Below are 10899 nucleotides of genomic sequence, written 5' to 3' on the forward strand. Positions count from 1 at the left end.
TCACAGTGCTGAGTCATCCTCTCACAGGGGAAGGATGGACATAAACACCTGTAGATGATCAGGGGTCATGTATTGTCTCCTCCCTCTCAGAAAGGGAAGCTTTCAGATGGTCTATCAGATGAGGGATGCTTCGGAGGCCGGGTGGATTCTCTTCTCAGAAATATCTCAGAGAGATGAAGAACTTGAACGTAATGGTTCAGGTTTTGGCTGGAAATGAAATAAATGACTTTGGACTCTTTTTTTTGCCAGATATTAAAGTGACTTGAGGTACAAACAAGCATCTGTTGAAACACTGAGGCATTTAAGAGTTCAGTGGATGGATGGAGAGATGATTGCAGTGAAGGTCAGCAGCAGAAGGCCGATCACTTCCTACTGGCACTGCCAGAAGTTCATATTACAAGTAGTGTGACTTAATGATGCAGGTGCAGGTGGGCTGCTGGTCCCACCTGAAGAACTTCACTCTGAAGCTTGAACAAAAGTGTCAGAATTTTAAAATCGATACATTTTTGGCAGCAAAAAATAAATAAATACAGAGTAAAACCACTTTCCACTGTGACATAAAAGGCTTTGGTGTGGATATTAGCTATTCACACACGGGCTTATGCAAAAGTTTGGGCACCTCTGGTCAAAATGACGTGATTTTCTAAATGGGAATAATTAATCCTCTACAGAGACACTCCTGCACATTCTAAAGCCGATTAGCTTATTAAAGCTAATATATGTTGCAATATATTATATATAATATAGAAATAAAAAATACACATTAAATTGGATGTCTGCAAAAGTAATGGCACATTAAGTGTGATCTAACCGTTAAATTCAGTAAATGAAAAGAAATAAAAATAAAATTTGTTGTGTAGAGAATTTGGTCACTTATTTTTACTTAGAAAACCAGCACGGTGCTCAAATGTTTGCCTGCCCGACTTGTTTGAGCTCATGAAGAAAAATACAAATAAAATAAAAAATGCGTCCAGAGGCGGAGCTGATTTGCAACTACACTACTGTTCAAAAGTTTCAATCAGTGTGAATCAGTGTTTTCAATTATATAAAAATAATTATATAAAAAAATATATAAAATCATATATTTGTATAACTGTACAAGTTCACAAGTTTCAAACAATAATAATAGTATAGAACTGTAGAAACAGTAATATTTAAAATTTGAAAGGTGATGTCATTTAAATACTATATATATATATATATATATATATATATATATATATATAGGTAATTAGTAATATTACTATATATTATTTATTTATATTATTAGTGATGTAATTACTTTTTGCTGTAACAGAAATATTTAAAATATTGAATTCAACATTTGAGATGCTTTTTGGTGTCTAGCTTAAGATATATGTATTATATATATTGTTATTGTCATTACAATGAGAAACAAAACGAAAAATATGAACTCAAGGTGAAGTAAATGTTAGCTAGCTGGCGCAAACAGGAAAGAGGAGTGCAAAAAAAATGGACAAATCTATTTCTGAATATTTTAAAACATATTACAATTAATGCTCAATTTCAGGTTGACCCCCAAACGTGGCCTGTTTTCAATTATATAAAAAATAATTAAAATATTATTAAAAATATAATAAAAATATAAAAATCATATATGTGTATAACATGATACCAGAACTGTACAAGTTCACAAGTTTCAAATAATAATAATTTTATAAAACTATAAAATATATTATTGTTTTATATTATTAGTGATTTAATCACTTTTTGCTGTAACAGAAATACTTAAAATATTGAATTAAACATTTGAGATGCTTTTTGGTGTCTAGCTTAAGATTATTATATATATTTTGTTATTATAGTCACAATCCATTAAAATGAGGGATTCCAAACTTTTGAACAGCAGTGCAGCGCTACAAATATACTCCTCAGAATCAAAGTGCTACAGAAGTGTGGTTCAGTAGAGACACTACGGGTTCTGCTGTCGGCAGCTGAAGGCAGTGTTGAGCTATGTGCTCTATGTTCTAAGGTCAGCTCTGCACTCCTGAAAATAAAGGTTCTTTCATAAAAGCCTAAACCCAGTTCAGGACCTTTAAAATCAGGACGGTACACCCACGTAACCGCTGTGAAGGCTGCGGAGATGAATGTTGAAGGTTACAGAGGAAGCTCCTACGTGAAGTCTCTGTTTGTGAGTATCATTGGAGCGATCAGTGACCAGATGTACAGCGAGAGGCAGACCCAGCTGGACGAGATTTTGACCCAGACTGCTGGCCACTTGCTGGACATGGTGCTGTAGTCGGCATCAGGGCTGTATGGAGAAATACCACAATTACTACAATAAGACCAATAAATTCAGCAGATCAAACACACAGACAGAGTATTATATATATACTATGTGTCCAAATATTTGTGGACACCCCTTCTAGCAACTGCTAGTCCCTGTAGAGAAGAAGTACTGCCAGTAGAATAGGACTCTCTGGAGCAGATCAACATCATTACCCTATTGGCACCATGCTGCCTAATAATGCCAGGCGTGGACTAGTAGAGGGGTGTAAAGCCCCCCAGCATTGAGGAGCTGTGGAGCAGTGGAGGAACTGTGTTCTCTGGAATGATGGTGGTGGAGCTCCATCCAGAACTTTTGGGACGAGTTGGGGAGTCTGGGATAATAAGGTGGAATGGTGATCATCCATCCAACATCCTGACCTCACTAACGCTCTTGTGGCTGAATGCAATCAAATCCTCACAGCAATGCTCCTCCCAAATCTAGTAGAAATCTTCCCTTTTAGCAGCATAAACTCTTTTTAATAGCCTTGATTTCAGAAGAAACAGTGAATGAGCAGGTGTCCCAATACTTTTGTCAATATAATGGATCTATTCTAGTGTGATCTGGATCACAGGAACTGAAACTGAGGAAAGCACTCAGTAGGAGTGAGGTCACTAGTTGCTCACCTGTACCAGTTCGTGAGCGTCATCATGATGTACAGCGACGCGAGGAAGAGCATGAAGTGGAAGAAGGAGTAGCTGTACTGGACAATCTCCCTCTCGTTGTCTTCCACACGCCTCGGTCCAGAGCCGTCCTTCACCTCGCAGGGGCTTCCTGGGGAACTGTCCTCGATGATGACAGTGTCTTTAGACGCCAGAGTTAACTTATTCACTTGACTGGTGCTGGACGAGCGGATGCTGCCCGAGAGGAAAAGGACACAACATGTGACCAATCCAAGCTTTACTAAATGCTGAACATGTCTTCCTCATAAAATCTACATATTCATTTCTAATGATGCTTATTTAGCATGCATGTATATGCTAACACTCCTAGGACAGATCAGCTGGAGTCGAATCTTAGCTTTTAACTTTAACGTTAATGTTAATTTTTCTCAGCTAAACCTTTTTCCGCAGGCCCCCTAGTGGTCATTCTGCCAGCAATATTTTTTTCTCTCGGTCCAGACCTGCCAAGCTGACGAGAACGACATAGTGTATTCCACTAAAATAGAGTAGATCAACACTTCTCTAGAATTCAGAATTTTTACTGCTCTATAAAGATAAATGTCTTGTTCGATGCGCTGTGTTTTTTATTCCTAATATGGGCCTTATAATCCAGCTCTGACCAATCAGAGCAGCCCTTCTGCCTGTTTCTGTAAATTTAGTAAATATAAGTTTAGCAGTTATAAGTTAAAGGACACAAGCAATTAAAGCAGTGAGCCCTGATATTGTTTGCTGAGCGCCCCCAACTGTTTGGGGAGTGTACTTCACTTTTACTCCACTGCAGTAAATACAAAAAGTGGTGGACAGCTGTACACGTGCATTTCTGGACAGTGTGAGAGCTGCAGAAGCTTGATCTGAAGGTGGAGCAGCATGTGGGCTGAGGTGGTAGAGTAACACTACAGGGTTTTACACTAATATGACTCTATGGGTTCTGCAGCGTTACACAGCAGTTCTGGAGAGAGGTTCTCCTCCTGCAGCTCCACCACCAAACCTCCATAGTGCAGTAGCAGCACAGTGGGAACGACATCCCTGTTCCAGTCAGTGGAGCATCAGCTGAAGCTTCTGAAGCTGCGAATTTCAGGAAAAACATTCTCCAAACTGAAGCTGCTTCATACCTGGAGTACAAAATGCAGAGGACAAATATGCCCAGCCCGACGATGCTCTGCGCATCCCACCACTGCAGGTACGGCAACGAGGGTTCAGGTTCCTCTACTTCAACAATGATCACATACGTCTGATTGTCCATCTCCGCCGGGGCGAGCGTGGGTTCGGCGATCTGCTGGAAGATGCTCAGCAGGCCGGGGTTGCATGTGCGGTCTGGGTGGGGAGTACAAGAACTTCTTCAACTACACACACAGGACCAGAACCGGCCTCCTCACCTCACGTTAGCTTACCTGGTTCGTTTGTCATGGCTGACCAGGTGAGGTACATGGTGTACAAAGTAATGACGGACGACTGCAGAAGCCCGGATCTGGGTTGAGAATCCTGCAAATCAGCATAACACACACTGGGTATGTGGTTCTACAGAAGATCTATAGAAGATCATCAGTGTTCGGTGCTGTAGGAGCTCAGTGGGTTCTTTAGAAGATCCAGAAATGAGGAAAGGAGCTACCTGAAATCATGAACATTTGGTTCTAGAGGAGATCCTTAAATCATGCATGCTATCGGAGCAATTATGAAAATCAGGAATATTTGGTTCTTTCAGAGAACCTAAAATCCTCACTGTTTGGTTCTAAAGAAGCTCCTGAAATCATGAACGTTTGGTTCTAAAGGAGCTCCTAAAATCAGGGATATTTGTTTTTTCAGAGATCATGAAATCAGAACGTTTGGTTCTAGAGGAGATCCTTAAACCATAAATGTTTGGTTCTATCAGAGCTCCTGAAATCATGAATGTTTGGTTCTAAAGGAGATCCTGAAATCAGGAAAATTTGGTTCTATAGCTGCTCCTGATATCATGAACATTTGTTTTAAAGAGAGATTCTAAAATCAGGAATGTTTGGTTCTAAAGGTGATTCTGAAACCATGACTATTTGATTCTGTAGGAGCTCCTGGAATCTAGAACAGTGGGTTCTTTAGGAGCTCCAGAAATGTAGAATGTTTAGTGGTATAGGAGCTCCTGGAATCTAGAACAGTGGGCTCTTTAGGAGCTCCAGAAATGTAGAATGTTTAGTGGTATAGGAGCTCCTGGAATCTAGAACAGTGGGCTCTTTAGGAGCTACTGATATCTAGAACAGTGGGTTCTTTAGGAGCTCCTGATATCTAGAACAGTGGGTTCTTTAGAAGCTCCTGGAATCGAGAACGCTGAGAGTGATTATAGTGAGCTGAACTCAGGACAGCTGTGAGGTCTGTTTGCAGTCTTGAAGATAAGAGTACTGTACTCCGGTCCCAGCTGACCGTGTCTGACCTTCGAGGGTTGGAGGAGGAAATAACAAATGCTGAGCTGTGTAATATAACCGCAGCCAGCTGAGGGTTTATCTGTACACAAATGACTGTTATAAGAACGTCCTACGAGCGAACACTTCACTGTCTCCAGCATTAAAATATTGAAGTTAATAATAATCCGACATTCATGCCTTAACGGTGACGGCCTGGCGCGCTGTGCCGTAACACACACCTGTACTTTGGGCAGTATGGAGAGCACTGAAGCTGTGATGCACAGCAGCATGTTGAAGCTGATGAAGAACTTGTTGAGGGCACATTCCTCCGGCTGAGTGTAGAAGACGTACATGAGGACGATGGCAGTGGCGGAGAGGATGTAGTTGAGTCCCATTACTGACAATAAGGCTGTAAAGAGAGTGTAAGTGTGTAAGCAGCTCAGTCAGCAAACCGCCAGAACCCTCTAAACCCCTCCATTCTGGGTCAAACTGGTGCTACATTAAGCCAAACTGCAGTGGACACAACTGAGATAGAAGCATTTGATTGAAAATAAATAAATAAATAAATAAATAGTAATAAAATAGAATAAAATACAATTAAATTAATAAAATGTAATTAAATAAATAAAAAATATAATTAAAGTAAGTAAAATAAAACCAAAAAATAATTTAATAAAATGACATAAATAAATATAATAAAATTACATTACTTAAATTAAATTAAATTAAATTAAATTAATACATTTAATTGTGTTTACTTTCATTGTTAGACTGTACTATTATATACTGTATAGGGTTAATTACAGCAGACTGCATACAGGCTGTTCGGACTCTCCTTCCTACAACCACAGTACCTACACCTACCACAATGCCATGCCTTCGAGTTCCCAGTTTCCATCCTATCCACCCAGGACTCGTTCCATGAGTGAGCAAAGTCCACAAGCAGAATCAGCTGGATCAGAATGAAGAAAAAAGCTCCACACGTCCCGACGACAAACCAGGCTGCCCAGGAAAAACGAAACATGAAATCAGTTCAGTTTTATGGAAAACTGATTTGCATAAATCACAGGCCTCAATAATCTACAGATCGTTTAACAGACAGTCGACGTCGTTTAAACTGTTTTAAGCAGCAGAATAATTTCAAATATTCAATAAAAAAATCCCTGCAAAAACGTCTCATTTTGTATTCGCTGTTTTTGTGATGTCACAAAATCTCATTTACATATTTCCGCCTATTCTTGTGGCTGTTATAAGGACTGTTTCGAAATGGGCTGCGTTTTTTAACACTTCAGACACAGACAGACACAGTAACAGAAACAGTGTACAGAGTTAAAGGGAGATTAGGCTTTTAGACGATTACACTGAAGGACGCTTCTTACTTCGGGTGAAAGGCCCCTCGGGTATGTAAAAGGCACCCACTGTGACTCCGATCATGAAGGCGATTTTGAAAAACCAGAAGCTGAAACAGAAGAAAGAAGTCAGTATAAACACAGATAAACACACATCCCTCAGTCCAGCGGCACAAACCTGCCCCACAGCGAGTGTGACAGTCACGCGGCGCAGAGAGAGCATCGGCGGACAGGCGGCTCTCTGAACATACTGTGTACAGACTCCCAGTCTGAAAACGTGTTAATAGTGTTTATTATTTTATATCACATAACTCATACTAACAGATTTATATATATCATAATTAAATACCATTATTAAATACTATAAATTAATTAAATTAATAAATTAAATTATATTAATGAATGTTTACGCATTATTTCAAGTATGATGGGAACAACATATCACTTTAAGGGTTCTTTCTACCCAATTTAGCTGAGCCCCAATTTAGCTCCCTCATCACTAGCAGCGTCAACCGGCCGCCTCCACATCAGTAGGCAGCCAACAGCCTAACGTCCCCAGCTCTGATCCATCAGCCAACAGACGCCTGTACCGGTCAGCACCCCGGCAAGAGTGATGAGGGCAGAGAGAGCCTGGCCAATTGTGCTCTCTCAGGCTCCGGCTGCTGATGGCGAAGCAGCAAGACCCGGGATTCGAACTCGCGACCTTTGGGCCAAAGGATGTTTGGAATGTCGAAGAATCATCTCCAGCAAGATATCTTCATGTGAAGCTGTTCAGCACCAACATCCTATTAGATTTGCACTTTGTCTGCATCCATTATTATCAGCTTCTCAATCAGCAGTTAAATTTGACCCTAAATCACAGCAGATATCAACCCCACCCTACACCAACGCCCGAGTCCTAACTCTACATTCTCCTACCTGTGGAACACGAGAACTTCACCCAAATGCCACAACTGTAGAGCGTGTGATATTTACCCGTTGTGAACCGCAGCTCGAGGGTCTCTGCTGTTCTTCACGTTGAGCATGAGCAGTGAGAAGGCCAGGAAGCACATGCTCATGCCAAAGCACACTCGGTATACAGCCTTATAGCCCACAAATATCTCACACTGAACATTAGCTTCGACGCCTGGGATGCTGGACCCTGCTCCTCCCTCGCAAAATCCAGGGATCTGAAAGTGTGGGTTGGAAATCTCAAATGATTGACAGGTTAAAATTACAGCACAACTGTTAATAGAGGTCACAGATAACCCAATTCACATTAACCCATTAACGCCCATGAATTTGGTCCTATTCTGGTGTTTGCTGAGATTATCTCTGAGATTATCTGAGCATCAATCTGAAGAAATTCTTCAAAACAATCAAAGCGATTCAGATTTGAGCTCTTATTATATAGTCAATGCAGTCTTTGGGGTGTTTACACATTGCGTCATATCTGAACATGCTTAGGCCGGACTCAATCAACACTTTTCCACCTCAGCTTTACCCTTTTCAGTTGCCGCTCGACTCCGGGCGACAGCATGATGCAGGCAATGATGGTGCCGATCAGCAGGATGAAGGCGTATATGACTCGTGTGACTATGGAGTTCTTGCTGTGTGGGCAGTATTTGCAGGCCAGGCACGTCGCACTGCTGCACAGACACCGGGCCTTCGGGAAACACATCATTACAGGTAACATAAGTAAGACAGAAGTGATATTTAGACTAGAACACATGCTACACGTTATCCACACACCCTTCTAATGAACGACTCAGCGTTCAGTCGGCCTCACAGCTCGTTCAAGCTCCGGACAAAAGCGCAGGCAACTGAACAGGATGCTCTAAGGTCGCCTAAGGTCGCCATGTTCAAAGCTGCAGAATCCCTGACGCTGGGCATCCTGTTTTTCTGTATGTTTGCTGGGTGTGACTGTAGACGGGGTTTCACTTTCTCTTCACAGGAAATAGAAACTGTACAAACACGTCCTTGGAGCGGATTCCCCCCGGGTCCGGACCACTCCTGCGCTGCAGGGGGTCCCATTCTATTAGCAGTGCTTTACTGTGGAGATTATACAAGCTGAGCTTGGTGCACATTATCTATGTGGTAATCTATGTTTTATTGGGTGGTGTACGAAAACTATGCTAGGGATATTATGGTATATCAGCCATTTCTTTCCAAATATTAAGCACATTTTTTGTTGTTTTTTATTTTTTATGAAGAGAAAATGATTATGGTAATTACAGCAGTATCGAAGTTACCAGAATTAGAATCAGGGTTAGCTATAAATCCAATAACAACAGTTACCATGAACTACTATAGTAAAGCCACTGTGATTTCATAGTATAAACACAGCTAATATACAGAACCCATAGCATTTTATGGCAGAATAATGCAATAATCATACAATTAATTAACTATTATATTCATTATTATATAATATCACAGTGATTTTGTAGTATAACCACAGTAATTACATGGTAGAACCCTGGTTTACCATACACTAGCTATAGCTGGCATTACCTACTATGCTAATATCACAATGATTTCCTACTACACACTTAGTTACCATATCTAACAATCCACAATTTCCCATTGAATGATCATAGTTACCACATTGTACTACGGTAAAACTGAAAGTTACCATAAATAACCATAGATGCATTACCATACAATGAACTACTATAGTAAAATCATGGCTGTAACCCGGTATAGCCACAATTACCATAAACAACCATAAAATGTCACAGTAGAATCAATGTTTACAATACAATAACTAGTAAAACCATGGCGGTATCGTAGTAGAAAGACCCACCTAAGGCACTTACGGGTCAGTTATGGCGACAGAGTTATACCGTAGCCCCGGCTGGAGCAGCCAGATTTAATAAGGTCACGGCATTTGACCTCTGGGCCACATGAGGCTCAAATGCAAGCAAACCCTGGGAATGTATGCACGGCATTTCTATTCTGGGCTATATTTGAGTCAACGGTGGTGGTTGTGGTTGTGTCCCAGCACCAGATTTGGATGGAGTGATGTCTGGGGTAGTCCTCTGATCAGCATTGATCCTAAATGTGCAGTGAGGAGATTAGGTACTGGCCTACATTGGTGCACCTCAGGTGACCTCAAGTGACTAGAGGAAACAACACCGTTAATCCGGTTAAGTATGAGTGAGTCACCTGCGTTTAAAAACAGGTTAAATCTCAGATTTAATCGCTGTTTTGTCTGGAGGACGGGGGGGTTACGGTGTAATAGCAGTGTAATGTGATGTATAAGCACAGGAAGAAGGCTAAATGAGGCTGGAATTGGCAGGCTAATTTAAGGTGGAACGGGGAATTCCAAAATGAAGCCAATTCCAGCTTTGTTAAAAGACTTTGGAGTTTAAGTCCTTTACAAAAGCTGCTTATATTATTACATAAAATATTATAAAGCATATACAGTGACATAATCATACTTCTATAACACTTAAAGCTAATAATACAGTACTTTTGTGTAGTAGTACCCTGTAAAAATCAGAGAAATAGCTTTTTCATAATGTAACACTGCTCTCAAACAAACAAATATCACAATAATTAAATGTAATATTATTAAAATATCATTAAACATAATTAAAAATCATATTCACCATAGCTTTTGCCATATAATATGTCCATAAATACAAACAATAAGACAAATAAACACCACCTACCCAGTGAGCCACAGCAAAGGTCCCTAAGACAGCCCCCATAGTCCAGCCCAGTCCACTCTGTACAGTGACCTCAAACCTCAAAGGTCTCCTTTCACCTTTCTTCTGCACCCAAATGTCTTCTCATGTCCTCATGCAGAGACCTCCTGGTACCTGTCCTCCCTCCTTACACTTTGCTCTCTCTCCCCTCTCTCTCTCTCTCTCTCTCTCTCTCTCTCTCTCTCTCTCTCTCTCTCTCTTGCTCGCTTTACTCCTCTGCGTCACGTGCTGAGGACTGGGCGGATTTGGTGGGAAAAGAACTGCTCTTACAGAACGCACCCGGAAAGCGTACTGGCGGTTGTAATACATGGTAGCGCCGCTAGGGGCGGGGTGTTCATTCAAAGCTTAAAGGAGAACTCCACCGAATTTTTTTGAGTGGCCTATAATTAACAGCTTAAGATGTACTTAGTGGCACTGCAGATGAAATCGGTGGGAGGTGTTTAATTCTAGAGAAAATGACAGAGTTAGAATTGTGATGAGTGGGGGTGAATGGAACCAGACGTCTGAAAAGGTTAAAGAAGCTTGAAGCGACACATT

The 10899-nt window shown here is 40.9% G+C and overlaps 1 protein-coding gene across 1 annotated transcript; it reads right to left on the minus strand.

Annotated features, from left to right (window-relative positions):
* Positions 1-474: 474 nt before the first annotated feature.
* Positions 475-10506, minus strand: serinc3 (serine incorporator 3). Its single transcript, XM_072665927.1, has 10 exons — positions 10327-10506; positions 8154-8315; positions 7646-7839; positions 6701-6780; positions 6186-6323; positions 5561-5730; positions 4341-4431; positions 4062-4263; positions 2914-3144; positions 475-2272 (listed from the first exon to the last, which is right to left on the minus strand). The coding sequence occupies exons 1-10, from the start codon at positions 10363-10365 to the stop codon at positions 2134-2136; spliced, it is 1446 nt and encodes a 481-aa protein (XP_072522028.1). The 5' UTR covers positions 10366-10506; the 3' UTR covers positions 475-2133.
* Positions 10507-10899: the final 393 nt, after the last annotated feature.

This window comes from Salminus brasiliensis, chromosome 21 (genome assembly GCF_030463535.1).
Source record: "Salminus brasiliensis chromosome 21, fSalBra1.hap2, whole genome shotgun sequence".
NCBI classification, from domain to species: domain Eukaryota; kingdom Metazoa; phylum Chordata; class Actinopteri; order Characiformes; family Bryconidae; genus Salminus; species Salminus brasiliensis.

What these genes read in the sequence shown, in the direction of transcription:
- serinc3 (XM_072665927.1), bottom strand. Translation starts at nt 10,365, where the DNA reads ATGGGGGCTGTCTTAGGGACCTTTGCTGTGGCTCACTGG. An exon ending in CCTTTGCTGTGGCTCACTGG is followed by an intron (nt 8,316 to 10,326) that starts GTAGGTGGTGTT and finishes TGTTTCCCGAAG; the next exon opens with GCCCGGTGTCTGTGCAGCAG. An exon ending in CTCTGCATTTTGTACTCCAG is followed by an intron (nt 3,145 to 4,061) that starts GTATGAAGCAGC and finishes CCTCTCGGGCAG; the next exon opens with CATCCGCTCGTCCAGCACCA.